This window comes from Drosophila suzukii, chromosome 2L (assembly GCF_043229965.1).
Source record: "Drosophila suzukii chromosome 2L, CBGP_Dsuzu_IsoJpt1.0, whole genome shotgun sequence".
Taxonomy (NCBI): Eukaryota; Metazoa; Arthropoda; class Insecta; order Diptera; family Drosophilidae; genus Drosophila; species Drosophila suzukii.
The window spans coordinates 19,018,378-19,036,516 of NC_092080.1; the positions used below are offsets into that span (position 1 = coordinate 19,018,378).

Genomic DNA, 18,139 nt, shown 5'->3' on the forward strand with positions numbered 1-18,139 from the left:
CGTCCTGCGTGCGGTGAGCGGGGATCAACCGGAGGCCGGAAGCCCTAACCAAAGCCAAAGTCACAGTCACAGTCAGATACATTTACAGATACAGATACAGATTCAGATTTAGATCCACAGTCGCAGTTGGAGATGGAGTCTGGTTCCGAGTCTGAGTTATCCGCTTTACCTGGCGGAACAGACGGTGGCAAGTTTGAAAGTTGGCTTAAGCCAATGGAAGATGGAAGAAGTTTCCTCATTGCCAGAACTTCTGCGCCAGTTCTCAGGATATTAACAAGGATATTAACAAATACAATGCGGCCAAGTAATCCCAGTCACATCCGAAATTTAGAGGGAGTAAAATATAACCGATTCCCAGACCAGCCAAAGCAAATTAAGGCCGAAAATGTCCAGCCAAGCTTTGCACACGCAAATCCAATAGAAATTTATTTCATTTGAATGCACGAAAATGCGTAAAATGTCTTAAAATAAAATATATGACCGGCCATATATACCCGGTAACGGTTGACAGTGCCAAGGTGTCGTTGGTGCAGCCCAGCCTCGAAATTCGAATTTCCGCACAATTTATGCGTTTGCCAACTGGCAGGCAACAAAAGCAATAAGGCTCCGAGTGCTGAAAAATTGCGTATTTCTCTCTGTCGCCCTCTTGGCCCGGCAATTTTCAACTGCTGATTTTCCAATCAGTGCACACTCCGATATCAGCTTATTGAAAATATTTGTCTTTGGCCGAACAATCTCTAGACCCCATCCCCAGCGAGCTACGAGCTGAAAACTGCCGTCTTCATTAGTCTCTGTCGGGGCATCTCAAACGAATCGGGAATGTGGATGGCATGAGGATGAGCTTGATGAGGAAGTGGGTGGCCAAATAAAAAACAGCAGACAACGCGCAACGGGTCGGGACAAAGTCAAAGATTTTCCCCGTCTCAACTCCCTCAGCGATGCTTAAGTAATAACTTTTCCGCGGCATGAAGACAATGGTCTTTCAAAAGGATCCCAAAAATGAAAGGGATTGCAAAAGGTCTATTGCGAACTGCCATCATTTCACTGGTCTGCAGTCAGGAAGCAATCAGGCTCAAATTTATCGTTAAATTCTCGACAAAGTGAAACCTGTTGGGTTGTCTTTACATTAACATATTAATTTCAATTATTATTTCATGCCTACTTCATAAGCTCAATATGAGCTCATAAGGCTGGAAAATTATTGTTATCGCCTCTAAAGTAAAAGCTACTCAAGTGTTAAGTGTCTCTAATTAAAATAGTGTTATTGTGTGGCATGTTTGCCAGTGGTCTTCACTTGCAGCCAACTATTAATTAACTGACTATTTAACATTTGTAAAATCAAATTGCATAATTTAAGAAAGGTGTTATAAGAATTCCATTGAGAAATATTACTTTAAAGATATCATTATGCCTTTTTTAAAAATGTGAATTTTTGTCATTCTTACAACAATACAACAATAAACTAAAATTGATAGCTTTATAAATTTTACAAGACCTTGCCAAAAATTTCAAAAACATGAGATTTTATCTCTTTGTTCCCTACATATTTTGAAAGTCAACCTAAGCTCGTTCTATTCTTTACTTTACGAGCTAGTACATTTTTTCAAAGCTGAATATGAACTTAATTTCGGGCATTCAGGACGCCATGGCAGTGGAAACACTTGAAGCAAACAACGCGAATTGAGTTGAAATGCGACGAGCCACACCGCACGCTGTTATTTTTGTCAAAAGAGGGCACATGAGACTTCATCGGACCGGAGCCATGAAAAAAATACACAGAACTTCTCGACTCTCGATGCAACTTAAAAAAGACAGATATTGTGTATAACGTTTGGGAAAGGAAAAGGGGCCTTTGTTTTCCCTGCTCTCCACTCTTTTGGTGTGTATTTTCCGGCGAGTGCTCGAGCGACTCCGGGGAAAAGAATGTGGATTTGAAGTGCGGCCTCCTGGGGGCTCCTCCGCATGACAATTCTATTTTTTCTACTTGAATATTTGTCTCCTTAGCTGCACCAACCGACCGACCATCCACCCACTACCCCAAAAAAAAAAACACACTCCGCCACGTCTGCGTCTTTGTTTTTCTGAACTTTTTCCCGCTTTTCTGGCAATTGCGGAGCTCAGCGAGCAGTGAAAACTAAAAATATGGCCAAGTTTGGCTCAGGGCGATCTCCATGTGAATTTATGGTCCGCTGCCTGGGAATTTCTCGCATGTACGTACACCGCCACACACACAGTGCACCATCCCATATAATAGATATGGCCACCATGGCTGTAGCTGAGTGTTTTCGTATTTGTGAATGGTAGGAGTGCTTGGCTTTTACTTTTACATTCCGCCGGCATTTCTTGGCCTGCTTAAAGCGCCGTGAAAACGCTCGCAAGGAAATTGAAAAATCGGATGCGGAATTGAATAATGTGTCGGATGGGTGGATGGTTGGATGGGCGGTTGGGCTGTTGGGCGCTATTCAGCTCGCAAGGCCACACGGTGTCACCTTGCCACAAGATTTATGCGCGGTGGAAGTGGAGATTTCGCATTTGAAATTGATAGTGCCGACATGAGTGGGATTTGTTCGAGTTTCGCCACTCTCAGCGAAAAGCAAAAAAATCTCGAGCACTTGTTAACGCAAATGTTAGTCTGTGGTAAGGACCTTTCACAATGTGAACTCTAAGTTCATGGTCTCTTAAATTGGATGCGAAAAGGAAATCTATTTTGGGATTAAACGTTCAGTTAAAATTTATGTATTAAAGAACATTCCAAATGCACAAAACTTCTTATCTTAAAGCCATCGTTTTTTTTGTTCACCCAACAAGTTTCAATTCCCTTTGTCTTTTGGAAATATCTTTTATTTAAACTGAGTGGTTAAATAGCACAACTCCAATATTGAACAAATAATACTTTATAAATTAATAAAGTATGCAATTAATATTTTATTTGTTGATGTTTTCCCTTTCTTGATCTCAAATAAGTTTGGGTAATGGAATGAAAAATGTCTTCCACAGTCCTTTGTAAAGACCACTTTGCCCTAAATCTCAAGCAAGTTTTACCGCGTACTTTAATATTTACAATTATTTCATTAGCGACCACCTAAGCAAACCTGGGCCAAAAAGGGAAAGTTGTTGGCCCAGGTAAACGTCGCTGGAAGACAAACAAAAGCGGGACCTGGATTCAAAAGGAGCCGAGCTTGGAAATGGGGTGAATAGCTGGGGGTGAATAGTTGTCGTGGAGCACTCACCTTTAATTATCGCCAGAAAGATCAACAGGACAAACAGCGACAGCGACGCTGGCAGCGGGGAGTCCATGTCCTTGGCTGGTTTGTATCGCGTGGCTCTTGGGTTGAATGGCTACCCCGCCCCTGCTCCGCCGCCTCCTTTCAAAGTGGGTATGGGTGTTGGTATGGGTGTTGGTCTGGTCGAGCTGCAAAGTGCCTGGCAACCCTTGCCTCGTCACCTTGGCTAAATAGTTGGCCAGGGCTCCTGCTCCCGGAGCTCCCAACTAGCGGTGATTAGCACAAAAGACCGAGACAATGCGCCGTGTGGGTCAGAGCTCAACAATGGAAATGGAAATGTAGAGGTCTTAAGTTTCGAAGTCCAGCCACCAAGATCTTAGTGTTCCCAGTGCTACGTAGCCTTCATGGGATGCTTGAACTAACTACTATAGTTATCTCGACAGCAAACTGGAATCTCTCAATTCGTCGCTCGTGGGAGCAGCTCTTTAAGATTATTATTTTATTCTCGTATTTTCAAGCAAATATTTGGCACGCGTTTTCCTTCTACTCGTTTCGGATTTTCCTGCGGTTGTGGTTTCGTGGCTCTGCCCAGCTCTTCCTCTTCCACTTTGGTTCCGCGTTGCAGATTTAATTTCCGGTTTCGCCTGGTCACAGATATTTTTTCTGGATTTCTGCTTCCGTCTCTTCTATTTGACTAATTCTCTTTCGTTTGCCTTTCGGTTTTCCCTTTGCGTTTTGCCTTTGCTATAATTTACATAATTTGCACTTTTCTGGTTTGCTTATATGGTTTTTTTTTATTTTCTTTTTGAGTTATTTGTTTTTAGAGTTTGAGAAACCTTAGGTAGCAGTTGTTGTTGTTCTGGTTGATTTTTTGGTAGTGCTGATCCTTATCCTTGTTAATACAGTTTAGTATCGTTGTATCGTTCAGTTGTTAGATGTTAGCTGTGGGAGAAAATAAATATTTTTTATTTTAGAAGAGGCTCTAAGGAAAACTTTTAAAAGACTTATTGTTTTAATCGTATAATATACTTTAATGTTGAGTTAAATTTTAACTTATACTTTTTTTCTACAATTCAAACCCATTAAAACATGGTCAACTTCAAAGAACAAACTTAAGTTAGCCCACTTCCACTTCGGAGCCTTCAATATCTACCGTGTTTAGTTATTCTCCTTTCTCAAATGCTCCCCCGTTTATCCCCTTGAGCCAAGTACTTAGTCCCCTTTCAATAGATGATGATACCCCGTTTCTCATTTAACGCGATTTGCCTTAATCTTCTCCGCTTTTGAGGTTTCCCCCTATACAAGTCCTGGCTGAGTTTAGTCCTTTGATATAAAACTGCTTACCGCAAAAGCAAAGGACCGCAAAGACAAATACCTGAAAAACGGAATGAACACCAAAAAAAAAGGGCAACAAAGAGTTTAGCTGAGTTAATGTTTGATTAAAAAATATATATTGTGTCAGAGGGGCTATTTGGGGTTTTTTAACCCGATTTCAGGGTGGGACAAGCTGCAGCTGCTCTGTCACCTCGGAGGCCTTCGATGACCCCGCCAAAACCAATGAACCACCCATTGCGAGGGCCCAGCCATTGATTAGTTTTTGTTTTCGGTCAACAAACTTGAGTAAATTAAAACAATGAATTTGCGTAAAAACGCGAGTCGAACAAAAACAAGAAGGGAAAACCGAAGCAGAAAAATAACAAAAGCAGGCGAAGCGCAAATTAAAACAGTGGCTACTGGCTTTCGGAATGGTGGAGTAGGCGGTGGAGTGGGCGGGGAATCGAAGGGCGGGGCGGGCCATGGGCGTGGCTGGGCATTGGGCCGAGAAATGCAGTAATTGAAATACATGCGGCGGCGGCGGCATCGAGGCTGCGTGTGGCATGAGCTGCTATGCCACAGAACAACGAAAAATAAACAGCATAGACCATGTGGACTTACTGCACTAAAGGATACCCCTTAGACGTTTTTTAAAAATATGTAATTACACGCGGAATAGAAATATTTAAGGTGCATAAACAAAGTAAAGACATTTAAAAATATTAAGTAAAACCTTTACAAAACTATAAGCACACAGAGAGAAATATCCAAGAACATTTTTCTTGAATTGAGAACATTCGTTCTTGAAAACCGTGTAAGTACACTTTGGTTTCAATGTTCTCAATATTAGAACGAAATGATAAAAAGAGAAAAGTTAAATTGAGTTTATTTAATAACTTTTAACTATACATAATACCGCCAACTCAACTTGATTCGAGAAAAAAAAAATTTTCAACTAAAAAATGTCCTTATATTTTTAAGAACATTATTAACTCAGATGAGTAGGTCAGAATTTTCTTTGTGTATGTCTCTTTATTCAATATACATAATATTTAACTTCATATTAATCCTGGCCATCTTTTTTAATGATTTAATTTTCTTTTTAATGTTGTTTCCCATAGCAACCAATTATAAAACATTACAAATTCAAATGCCTTTTAAGCGCATTTTATGCCAATAAGAAATATAAAGGTTTCAAGTGCTGTAAAGTTTTCTTTTTAAAACTTTCACCAAGGAAAGTTCGCGCAAAGGATAAAGAACATTAAATGGAGAGAGAAAAAATATAATTCTACAGCAAATTAATGTATGCATTGGGCAAATCTTTTCATCCACCTGTTACATTGCAAATCAAGAACCCAGAACAACCATTTTGCCACTCCACTGCTGGGTGCAAACATCGCAGCATGCTTTCAGGCGCCGGGCATCAGTGCCGTAGAAAGCCACAATAATTTACACGTGCTCGATGGTCACAGAGGGAGAAAGAGAGCGGATGTGGGGGTGGAGAAGTGTGCGTGAGGGCAGGAAGGGAAGGTTTAGCAACCGCATCATCTGGGATAAACTAAGTCCGGGGGTTGGAAGGTTGAAAGGGCATTAATTATGATGGAAAATTAAAATATTCAACTTATTTGATTCCCGAGCGCTGGGTTTGAGAAGGAGGGGCATATCCTTAGACCCTAGCACCCCCGCTCCTCGAAAAAGGAAATGTTCCCTTTGGCCACTTCCTTAGACCTTACACACCCCCTCCTTCGAAAAGGAAGTGTTCCCCTTGGCCACCCCCCACGTTCTATATCCTTGTCTATGGCTGCGTCAGCTGTTTGTGTAATTAGAGGTTTTATGAGTTATGTTCGTGTGCGTGCGCGTTAGTATCCCACGAGTGGGGAAAGGAAAAAGAACAGGGTAAAATGGCTTAATGGTGGGGTGCTCAGGACCCCTCGCCCTTGTCGTGGTTAATTAATTTCAAGTTTAGTTCGCTCCAATTTGCCGTTTTTGGTGCGGGCTTTTGGCACAAAAGCAGGCAGGTAAAAAGTTTCAAAGTCAATTTAATGCTTCGCCAATGATGAGAGGCAGCCGTCGTACACAATGAGCCTTGAAATTGAAAGAGTAAGAGTCCTCACCCCAACCACATCGTTTGACCTCCTCCCAGATATATTCCCCTATTTTCCATAATCCCTCCGCCACCAGAAAAAAGTTTCACGTGGGCCACATAGGCGCGACAAAAATCGGAGCATAAAAAAGTGGAATCCCGCAAAGAATCTGGCTTTAGCTCCCTTGTGAACTGAGCTTTGCCCATCTGGTGGCTGCATTTTTTAGCACACTCCACAAGGCCTCAAATTACCTGCTGCTGCCCCCGACCTGCGCCACAAGTGCCTCACTATATCCGCTTTGAGGTTTCAACTTTTTGCGGTCGTCGGTTCATAATTGAACCCTTTGGTGGCCACACATACACACATCGGCCTGGCAGGAGATTGCTGCACAAATTTGCTTTAGCCTGCTGCAAATTATGCTCAAGGGAATCCACTTAGCGGCTTAGTTGCCAGGGATTTGAACAATGTAAGCCCTGATACACACGTGAAAAATGCATAAAAATCCGTTTTTTTCTATGAGCGTAGTTACCTAATAATAGGCACTGTAAGCCTAAACTTTAAGCATATTGAGGAGTCTCGCTCAACCAGTTTCATAACTCTAAGACTCCACATTTTCTATTTAAACAGTACTTAAAAATGGAAAACCAAATTTCTAGCCTTATAATGATATCGATTTTAGTGCAAGTTCGCTGCTATTTTGCTCGGTGTCAGAACTCAAACCTTGATTGACTGGGTAATGTTCGTTGAGCTGGCTAATCAAGCGGCTAAGTGCGATTCGAAAGCCAATCAAAGTAAAACTGCATGTAAAATGAGCTTTCAGCATAGAATTTAGAGTGTTTTCGATATTAGAACGTTGGCTGACAAGCTGACAGAATGACAGACGCACTCAGGCGCCTCAGTTCGCTTTTGGCCATTCATTCGTTCATTCATTTATTCATTCAGCTGCTAACATGGCGATAAACACACACACACACACCCGTTTCCTCCCCCACACACTCTCACAACACACACACTCGCATGGACGCTGCAAATATTGCCATTGAGCGAACGTCAAAAGTCATTTCGACAAAATACTGCTGCATACTTTGGTGCGCTGCCTTTCGAGTGAGGTTATTGGCGCCTCTTCTCCCTTTTGAGAGCGCCTTTCGCTGAAGTGGGCGGTGGGCGTTGGGGGTGGAGTCAAGGCCTTTGTTAGCACAAAGCCAGAACAACAAGTGCTATGTAATTACAACAACAACAACAGCAACAAGGGAAATGCAAAAGTGCACTGAAGAGAGAACTGCCGAACGGAAAGAAGCTTATTTGTTGTTTTGCTAGCTCGAAGTGGGTTCGTGAGCAATCACGAAGCATAAACCATAATAGGATTTATTTTATTTGTTTATAAATTAGCTTTTTTCAGAAAGTGGTGGTAGAAAAAAATGGAATGTTATGAATAAATTTTTAATTTTACTTAAATTGTAGTTTAATCGCAGCTTGTACTCCAATAATAAAGTGAAAAGCAATTAAAAATGGAGTCTAAAACTATGCTGTGAAAAGGAAATATTAACTTAATCGAATAAAAAGGATGATTTCAAACTTATTATTGCATACTTTTAGACACTTTTATGCTTTCTATTTTATTTTTAATCCTAAAGCCAGCCCCATTTCAACAAGTATATTTTAATATTGATCCTTTAGCCAGCTAAAAACCTCGACCTACGTTATCTTTTATCAACTTAAGCATGACCTCTGAGCCGAAAATACAGCCACGAACTCATCCCCAGCCGCCTGTTGCCCCTCAACTGGGTCAGATATCGCATCGGTAATGAGGCTGTCGATGGTGATGGCGAGCGGATGATGATGACAACGATTATGAAGAGGAGCAGCCAAGGCAGCTGCGGATGCGGATGATGGCGGCGATGATGGGGATGATGTGCAGCTGACATTATAAACAATTTCGCAGCCATTGGCGCAGTTTAATTAAAATGGCGACCAAAAATATTCAACTATAATCTATTGAAGGCAGTAAAGTGGAGATAACCAGAGAACGAGAGGGAGATTCGAGTTAATTTCATGGCGCAAAAGGGAAATGGCACAGCAAACAATGGCAAAGACAATGGCCACGGCCGGGAAAACCCAACCGAGCCAGCCAGGATATGGGATGCGGATAGAGGGAGCCGGGGAGCCGAGGAGGCGAGGGGCCACCGAGACAGAAATTAAATTGGAAATGCTGTACTTCGTGCAGCAGACAGGCTAAAAGGAAATACACCAAAGGCATCCGGCAATGCAAAACAAAAAATACATTGGGGTGTCCTCGGTGTGGGTGAGCTGCACCAGTGTCTGTGCGGGTTCATCTGCAGCTGTATCTGTATCTGCATCTGCATCTGTGTGGGTGGGCAACAACAAGTGGCCAGGACACGGCGAGCGGAAGCTGTTGCTGCAGGATGCAGGACCCTGTGTTATTATACAAATGGATGCGGCCTCTTATAAGTTGGAAATTGTCTCAGATTTAGCAGGAAGAAAAACGAGGCAAGAAAATAAGCAGCAACAGCAGCAGCAGCAGCAAAGTGAAGGGCGGGAAAAGCCAAAGAAGGATAAGGCAACTGCAATTTTCCAGGAAACGAAGGACGAATGCCCTCGAAAGCAGATCCTATTGAGAGAAATTTAATAAACCATAATTCTGCGAACAAATCCGCACTTCAAGCTATGGTAAAAAGAGCTGAGCAGTGTATATATAAATTCCCGATCTTAAATCCAAGTCGCATCTGCCCAAGTGGAATGCAAACTTGTTAAACCTTTAAAATAGTAGTACTAACATCTTTCAGAACGACAGGCAAGACAATGTGAGATTGGAGATGGAAATGGAGATGGGGACTCAGAGAAGCCAAGGGAACCAGGGAACTATCCAAAGGGACCCTGGGAAAAGGGAGCCCAGAGCAAAGGAAGGGCTCCGTAACTGAGGCAAAATTATTTAGGTTTAATCAGCAAAGCAGATTTGCATACGACAGTTTGGCTGCAATGAAGTAAGCCAACTGGAATTCAAAGGAGCCATCCCAGCGATGGCCAGAGCACTGGGCCAAAAGCGGAAAATACATCAAACAAATGAGGGGGCGGATGGAAAACTATTATAAGCCCTTGACAACTGGGGAAATGGACATTTCAGCCAAAATGTCACATGTCCATCGAGCTCAGCTTAAACTCACCGAATTATCAGTATATTTCAATTCTAAAAGAACCGTTTTTAACACACCAAAAATTCAACTGCACATGGAAAAAAAACGTTGTCGTTCCAAATTTAAGTAAACTCGTTGAAGTTTTAATTAATGCTGAGCCAGCAAATGGCAATTCGTAATTTTCCCTGAACTCAAATTTGTTGCATTCTCTTTTTTGGTGATGCCAATTTCGTGTTCCCGCCGTGAATTAAAATCAAATTAAGCAACTTTCGGCACTGCACTACGACCGCCCCATAAAAAAAATTGGTTTTAAAAGGCTACAAAATGCATCGTGTTCCGCATCCGTTAAAAAAAGTTGTTGACATGAAAAAAAGAAGTTAATAAAACACATTTTTTTGGTCAGCAACGTGTGTGCCTGAATTTTCACAAAATGTGTTAAAAAAAAAGTGGCAGTCAAAATGCAGCTGATGGCAAGGAATTTCCAAAACGTCTTTATGCCCCTCCTGTAACTCCTCTACTTTTCCGTTGGACGGAAAATTGCTTTCGGTGATTTTTATTGGTTTTTCGTGTGTAATATGAAATTCATAACAACCAACAACGAATTGGTCAGCATCAGGCGGGGAAAATTGGGGGACAGACAGACGACTCGAATTGCGTTGGCGACGATTTGCAGTTTTTCATGCCGCTGCCCTGATGCCATTTTAAATTTTCCAGCTAGTTTACTTCTTTTTTCAGTTCCGACAACGCTGAGCTCGACACTATTTGATTGCTGGCTGGCCGAGGCGTCACTCTGACAAGTTGCAAGTTTTTCCACTGCCCTAAAGAATCCCAGATTTGGGCATATCAACGATTCGTCAAGGTTTGTAGGCAGAAAATGAAATATAGGATATTACTAAAAATTTCACTTCTTTGAGGAACCAATTATAAATATAAATAGTTCCCAAAGATTGGCTTCAGTTTCCTAGTTTATTTTGCTTAATAATAGTGAAAATGCTTATATACTTTCAAATATTTATTCAACAATTTTTAGTAATAACAAAAACATATTCAAATTTGTAGGTTTATTAAATATTACCAATTACATGAGAAACTTGGAAATTCAAAATGAATTATGAAAAAAACCTTGTTTTCTCGATTTTAATATGTTTGTCCTTAAAAAACAAATAACAAGTATATTTCAGTTGCCTAGGTTGGTCATTTTCTAAGTCATAGAAATAAAAATGTAGAAATGTTGTACTTTCAATTTGAAATCCCTCCATCAGATGTTATATCTTTTTCAAGTGCACTTAATTGGATTTAGTTTCCATTTATACCTCTCTTCTTGCAACACTTTTTTACTACCTCATTGAAAAGTCCCTTCCTAGTACTTGGCTCTTCGTTTTATCCTGACATTTATCCCTCTTCCACACTTTTAGCACGCAGTAGGATGTATTTTTTGGGCAAGAGTATTCCCCATTGACTCAGAATCAGATTTAACTGCAGCAATTCCAACCAGTTTTGTTGCCCACATATAGTATATGTGAATATTTGCTGAGTTGAATCCGACTTGTCTGCTGTGAAAATTGTGTGGAAATTAAATTTCAGCATTTTCTAATTCGCCGGATTTATAGAGCGTTCTATTCCCATCCATTCCGTTTCGTTTCACTCGCAAATTGTTCCCCCAATTTCACTTACCCAGCAATTTTGTTGTATTGAAGCTAAAGGTTGTTGTTGCTCCAAGAAGTGGCTGTTGTTGTTGTTGCTGGGCTGCTGATGTTGTTGGTCTTCTGGTCGATTTTCTTACTGAAGTTGTTGTAGAATTTCCCAGTGGTCGTTGTTGTTGTTGTTGTTTCTGCAGCTGCAAACAATCGGCGACCTTTTTGTTTTTGCAATGGAACAAACACAACAAAATTGTTGATGAATGTTCCATAATTAATATGAAAATTTAATTTAACTCGCTTTTTGTTCGCCTTCGAGTGGTGTTAGGCTATTTTTTATTAGGTTTATTATTTAGAATTATTTTAGTTTACTTGCTGTATTTGCTTTAATTTGGGTGCTTTTAATTTGTGGCATTTAAGTTGGGATTGTTGTTGCAGTCGTACTGGTTGCTGTTTTTATTGTTGATGAGTTGATGGCAGTTGCAAATTGATGATAGAATTGCTTGATTGGTTGCTTGCTGGACTGATTGATGTATTGATTCTGGGTTTCGTATTCGAATTTAGCTGGCATGTTTGCTGCATCGTCTTATTCGCCCAGATGCAGATGCAAAGATACAGATAGATTTACGGATGCGGGTACGGGTGCAGATGCAGATACGAATGCAGAAACATGGATGCGATAGTAGAGATTCAGATGAGATTGGCTTGGTTTCGATTTAGCATAATGCGTTAAGCCTTCGCTTTGTTTTTTTATATATGTTTAATTTCCGTTTTTAATAGTTATGAACACATTGTTGCTGTTATTATTTGCTTTTGGCTTTTCGTCGTGCTTTTTAATTTGCATTCATTTACTTTTGTTTAACATTTTCTGAGTGTTTTTTGTTTAATATTTGCATATTGCCTTTATGTGGTGAGTGTAACGAAAAAAGTTTTATTTAAATTGGATTTTTATCTGTATGGCAGGCCAGAAAGAGATAGAAAAAAGAGAAGAGAGAGAGATAGTAAGAGAGTGGTATGAATATTTACGTAGTTAAATGTTTATTGATATTAACTATGAGGGGAGTATGTTTTTTAGTTTCCTTTACTGCAAGGCAATCAATTAGCCGGTTTTGCACTTTCCCCTCTCGATCTTAAGAGTCAAAGAACTAGTTAATCAAAATTCGCCACGCAATCAGCTTAATAGGGTGTTGCTTCCCTTATTTCCAATGTAGTTGTATCCCAATTGCCTGTTGCATGAAAATCGGAGGGGTAGAGTAACGAATTTGGTTCGAAATGTCCAGAAATAAAATATTCTCCCCATTCTCTGAACTGGATGGCTCCACTCCAAACTGTCACAGGCCATAAAAATTCAATTCGATTCAGAGCTGGAGAAATAAGAAAAATAACAATTGCCTCGGTCACGCCCCCCTGGACAATCATAGCGCGGCACTTCCTGATATTCCCCACCATTGCGATTCATACGACATCATCCCATTCCATTGCAAACGCCCATCACGTGCCACAATTTACGGTCAAAGTTTCGAGGATCGCAACACTCGCAAAACTGTTGCGACTGCCAACTAAACATTAGTTTAATGTGGGTATCTTCCTGCCCCCCCCCCCCCCCCCCTTTCTTCCTGCTTCTTCAAGGACCCCTCAGACCCCTTCGATAACTATAAGTACTAGTGTTTGGATAGCCGAGCGCACAAAGTTTGACAAAAGTCACTTAAAGCCGCCGCAGCAACCATTTCGAATATCCGTTATGAGAACACAGGGCAAACTAAAATAAAAATAAAAAATATATAAAAAAAGAAACTAGAAGAACAGAAGGCAACTGAAATGAAAGGAGTATAGATGGGAAATACAGTAAAAAGAACGAACGAATATATAGAAGAGTTCCATCTGAAGCTACTCGAATGATGAGAGTCCCTCGAGTGAGTTCCTAGGCAAAAGTTTGTTTTTTTACTTTTCCCATAAATCAATCAGTTATCGATGGCCAGGAAATTAGATAACTTTAGATACCAAGAAATACATGACTCAGTGTGTTTGTGAGGCAAATCGAATTTTAACTAAGTATAACTCTTAGGGGAAAGGGGTTTTCTAATGTATCCTGTAGTAATAAAATTTGTAATTGAAGATTTGAAAGCTTTGAAGTATTTTATTATAAACGATATACCTATTAATTATTTAAAATAGTAGCTGATACTTTGAATACAATTGTTGGTAAAATGTTATGAAAATGCCTGAGCTTAAGGTGCAAACGTTTCCAGATAATTATGATTTTTTTGCTTCACCACTTTGGTATTTAAAAAAGCAAACTAAAGATTACACTATGGCTATCTTTACATTGCTCTGATAATATTTTACCCAACAAAGTTCGCTTAATTTACGGAATTTGTCCAAAACGACCCCTAATCCCTGTTAAGCGTTTTCACTTTCGCCACTTCTCAGTTTCTCACATAAAAATACACCTCCGAGCTTCGAATTTTTTCTCGGCGAGTGCCATCAACTAAATCTACCCGAATAATACCCTGGGGACGGGGTAACTGCTGAAAATGATAAAAAGAGTTGAGCCACTGACCAAAGGACACCAAAAAAAAAAGAAAGTCCCAGTCACTCAGCTAGTTGGGATCATTGTTGTTGTTGTTGTAGTTGGTTATCCTGTCGCCTTTGTTGTTGCTACAATTTTTTGTTGCTTTGTAGCCTGTTGTTGGTAGACAACGTTGTTATTTATGACAATTTCATTGTCTTGTCCACTTGCTGCCCTTTTTATTTCCGTCTTTGCCTCTTGCTTATTTACTACCACCTACACAGTCAAATACACAGGGGCACACCGGAAGCTCACACAGACAGGAGGCGGGAAAGAGAGTAAGAGGAAGAGGAAGAGGAGCAGGAGCAGGGAGTTAGAGAGAGCGAACTGGCTTTTGTGTAGCACACTTTTGTGCGCGCGGCGTTATCAAACGTTTTCCGCGCTGTTACTCTTAGAAATCGGTGTATTTTTCGCTTTTTTTGCGCCAGGACATCTTTTTAAACAGCTCTATCCGTGCGTGTGTGTGTGTGTCTGCCTGTCTGTGTGTGTGTGTGTGTGCGTCTGTTATCAGTGGCACAGGACTCATCGGTCCATTGATGGAATGTTTGAGTGAGTCGAAACGAAACTCAGTTTGAGCGAAAGAGAGTTCAATTGGAAAAGGACTCGACCAGCTCAACTTCTGTTTACACTTGGAAGAGCACGCCAAACGGAGTCCTGCCAATTGTTGCAAGCACTCTGTTGTTGTTGTCTTGCGGGTGAAAGCTTGCTGAAAACCCGTGCGTACATACACACGCACACGAAATATTTATGTATAACCAATTCGTTTTCCTTTTTGGTCTGCTGTTGTTTTTTTTTGGCAGTATTTGTTCAAAAATTTATGAAGCCTCTGCTCGGGCAAAAGTGGCTTAGGAATTTATTTAATTAACCCCAGGCCGCCAAGGAAAAGCGAAAAGCAAGGGCAGATTTCCCCCTTTTTTTCTGTATGACAGCAAAATTGTCCTTTAAGTGTTTTATGAGTGCGGCATGATTTCAAATGATTTCTATTTCTGTGCGGTGTCTCTGCTCGTTTTTTTTTTGTTACGTGCTCCAATTCCCACGCACACATACACACAAGTAAGAGAAAAAATGTTGAACAATGTTGAATTTTTGAACATTTTTAAGCTTCTCTAAAATGATTTTTATTATAAAGGAAGCGTAAGAAACATTTGGGGATATCCCTAGTTAAATCTAAGTTTTCTGTTTTAGGACCTTAAAAAACCAGTTAAAAAATGTATTTATTTTTTCCAGTGTGCTCATCCGTACATACGCAAACGTAACAATAGCTGGCAAAAAAAGGAGAGGGAAAGCGAAATGCCAGGAAAGGAGGAAAAGTAAACTTGCAACTTGTTTGCGCTTTCCCCTTTCCCATTGTTATTGTTGCTGCTGTTGTTGTTGTTGGTTTTGCCGACTGCCTGCTGATTAGAAATGCTTTTGATGTACGTATGATGAAAATCTGCGGCTTTGCCACTGCGGCAAGCGCAGCAACCTGATTCAGACGTAATGAGCAATTAAAAAACTTTCCCCCTTTGTTTGCCAATTGAAACTTGGACAACGGGTGAAATTTCCGAGATCTAAAGTTGGGATTAAAATAATTGCTTTTAGATTTGCAAAGTTACGTTTTTTTGACGTATTCAGACGCACGTGTGTCTGCGAAAGTTCTAACCAAAGTTCTTAATTTACTTAATTAAAAACAGTTCAAACTCTTCGATTCAACACGAATATACTTTCATTTAAATTTTTAATGATTTTCTAGATGCAGTTTTTTAATTTTAAAGTTTACTATTCCCAAATTGAATTTAGAAGAGTTTACATCCGGATAAAATATTTTTAAAATTACAGAAAAGCTTGATTTTTTAAAAAGACTAGAGTCTTAATAGATGCTCTTTGTGCTTTCAACATTTAAAAATTATCAACTTATTCAACGTATCTATGGATGATAAGAAATAAAATACACTATTTCCTTTTCGCTGTAATTCTGTACATTTTATGAACTTAACTCCCACTCAAGCTAGAGAAATTCAACTATAATTGCATTCTTGCAAGCTATATAAAATTGAATAAGTAACTTGAGCATTTTCAGCCGCTGCATTCATAAAAAATTGAATTACCCGCCTGGAAGTTTTTCATATTGTTTCGCAACATTTTCAGAGGCATACTTAAACTTTAAACTACACTTTCAGGTACTGCCCTATCCACCGTAACTATTACATTTGCTGACCCCCTCAGAATTCAGGGACTTTTGCTAATTGCTTATTCCTCACATTTCAGGCTAATAAAAAACGACCCCCAAAAAAATGCGTAACTTCTACGTAAAATTCTGCATTTCATGCATAATAACTTTTCTTTTAAGGATAAGTTTACGGGGGCAAGGTTGCCTCAGTCCGCATAGTGATAAACCTTATGCACTCCCTGGTGTTTTTATTTTTTTTGCAATTCCTGAGAGACTTTGTGCGTGGCCTTCACCCCCAACAGCCTACCTACCCCACTTTTTTCACCCCCAACTTATCCGTTGCAAGTGTGTGTTTAACCAAAAAGTTGTAAATCTTCCAACTTACGTTTAGTGCAACAAAGTCGCGCTTTCGTATGATGAACATAAAAAAGAGTGAGCAACGAAAAAAAAAAGTTACTCACACATGCAGACAGCCGAAGAGAAAGTGGAGAAAGCGAGAGCGGGATGGGTAACGGTTAAGTTAGTGCTGAGGGAAAGCGCCGAGCTCGACAGAATTCCATGCTGGCGACGAAGATGTTGTTAAAATAAAATAGAAACGAAGGCAAACGCAGGACGGGCAATAAAAAAAAGTGCGTAAGGAGAAAAATAGAAAATAACAGAGAGAAAGAGAGAGAGAAAGTGGAGAGTAGAGAGCGGTGGAGAAAGGGGAGGACAAAGGGCAGCAACGATGACGATGTCGAAATTAATACGAAGGAATCACATTAAAACTTCCACAAGGCACCAGAAACAAGGAGCAAGGACTCAGGACTCAGGACTCCTTGAAGCTCTCGTCTGACGAAGCTTTCGGTTGGGTTAAAGACGAAACATATTGTGCGTAGACGCCAGTAAAAAGGACGACTCACCAACACACACACAAACAGCACAACCAACACAGACAACGTGTTTAGGTTTAAGTGTTTCGGTGCAGGTTGATGACGGGGGTTGGATTCGGGATTTTGGATTCTCGCAGACAGATAGACACCCACACAGCCAGGCGAATACACACGCAAAGTGGAGCAATTTCGACAACTCCATCTGCATCGGTATTTGTGCCAGTGCGTGTGTATTTGATTTCCATTTATTTGTGTCAGTGTGACTTTGGCGTTTAGAATAAAGGTACACACATACACACACACTCTACCTTTCTTCCATTTCGGCTCTTTATTATGTCTGCTCAAATGCCAAATCGAACTGGACGAAAAAGAAGCGGGAGAAAGTGGCAGAAGGCAATTCGAAAAGGACAAAGATATTCAAAGCAATCCGAGTTGAAATCATAATAAACAGTCCTGAGGCAGGTCGAACTTGAAAGGAATTTCACAAAAAGATAATACCATTCTTGCAAATGAAGCTCCGCCTGAATTTACTCTAATATTTTATTTGTCTTAACTCAATTCAAAAACAGAGCATTTGTGAGTAAATAAAGTTAAATTTCTTGAAAAATAATCAAGAAAGAAATTGGTTTAACTATACCAGAACATTGGCTTTAATAAACTGTAAGCCACACATTTTCCTAGGGCAAAGTTTTTATTTTATTTATTATTTGAATTCATCTATTTATTTATTAACCGCCGCCCTAGGGTAAAAACATCGATTGAAACTAATATTCTGGCTGCAAATTCAAAACATTTATAACTTTTTATTTATTGTGAAAAAAAAGGCCTGAAGCTTGTCAAAGTGCACATTTAAAATGAATTTATTGCAAAAAGATAAAGTTTAAAATAAACATTATAAACGAGAATTAATGGAAAAGGATCTTTATAAAAGATAAAAAATAATGCAGCTGTTACAAGTATGTATTGTATTTAAAAACTCTACTCAGTCAACTAATGCAATCGAAACAATAAGCCACTCACAAAGCACAAATTGATTTGATATTTGACAGAGGCGATTACGTTTATATGCCATGGGCGTATAACAAATAAGGTAATAAATTCGATACGTTAACTGACTTATGTTAATTGAGTTATTAGC

At 39.9% G+C, this 18,139-nt stretch overlaps 1 protein-coding gene across 6 annotated transcripts in view; it reads right to left on the reverse strand.

Moving 5' to 3' along the window:
• nAChRalpha6 (nicotinic acetylcholine receptor alpha6) overlaps positions 1 to 18,139 on the reverse strand; it is a 102,483-nt gene that overhangs the window by 82,053 nt on the left and 2,291 nt on the right. For all 6 annotated transcript variants that reach the window (XM_017081326.4, XM_017081318.4, XM_017081333.4 and 3 more), the window contains exons 2-3: positions 11,449 to 12,363; positions 3,231 to 4,166 (exon numbers count right to left, since the gene is read on the reverse strand). In XM_017081326.4, the coding sequence (XP_016936815.1) occupies positions 3,231 to 3,297 (67 nt within the window). In that variant the 5' untranslated portion in view covers positions 3,298 to 4,166; positions 11,449 to 12,363. The remainder of the gene's footprint in view (positions 1 to 3,230; positions 4,167 to 11,448; positions 12,364 to 18,139) is intronic.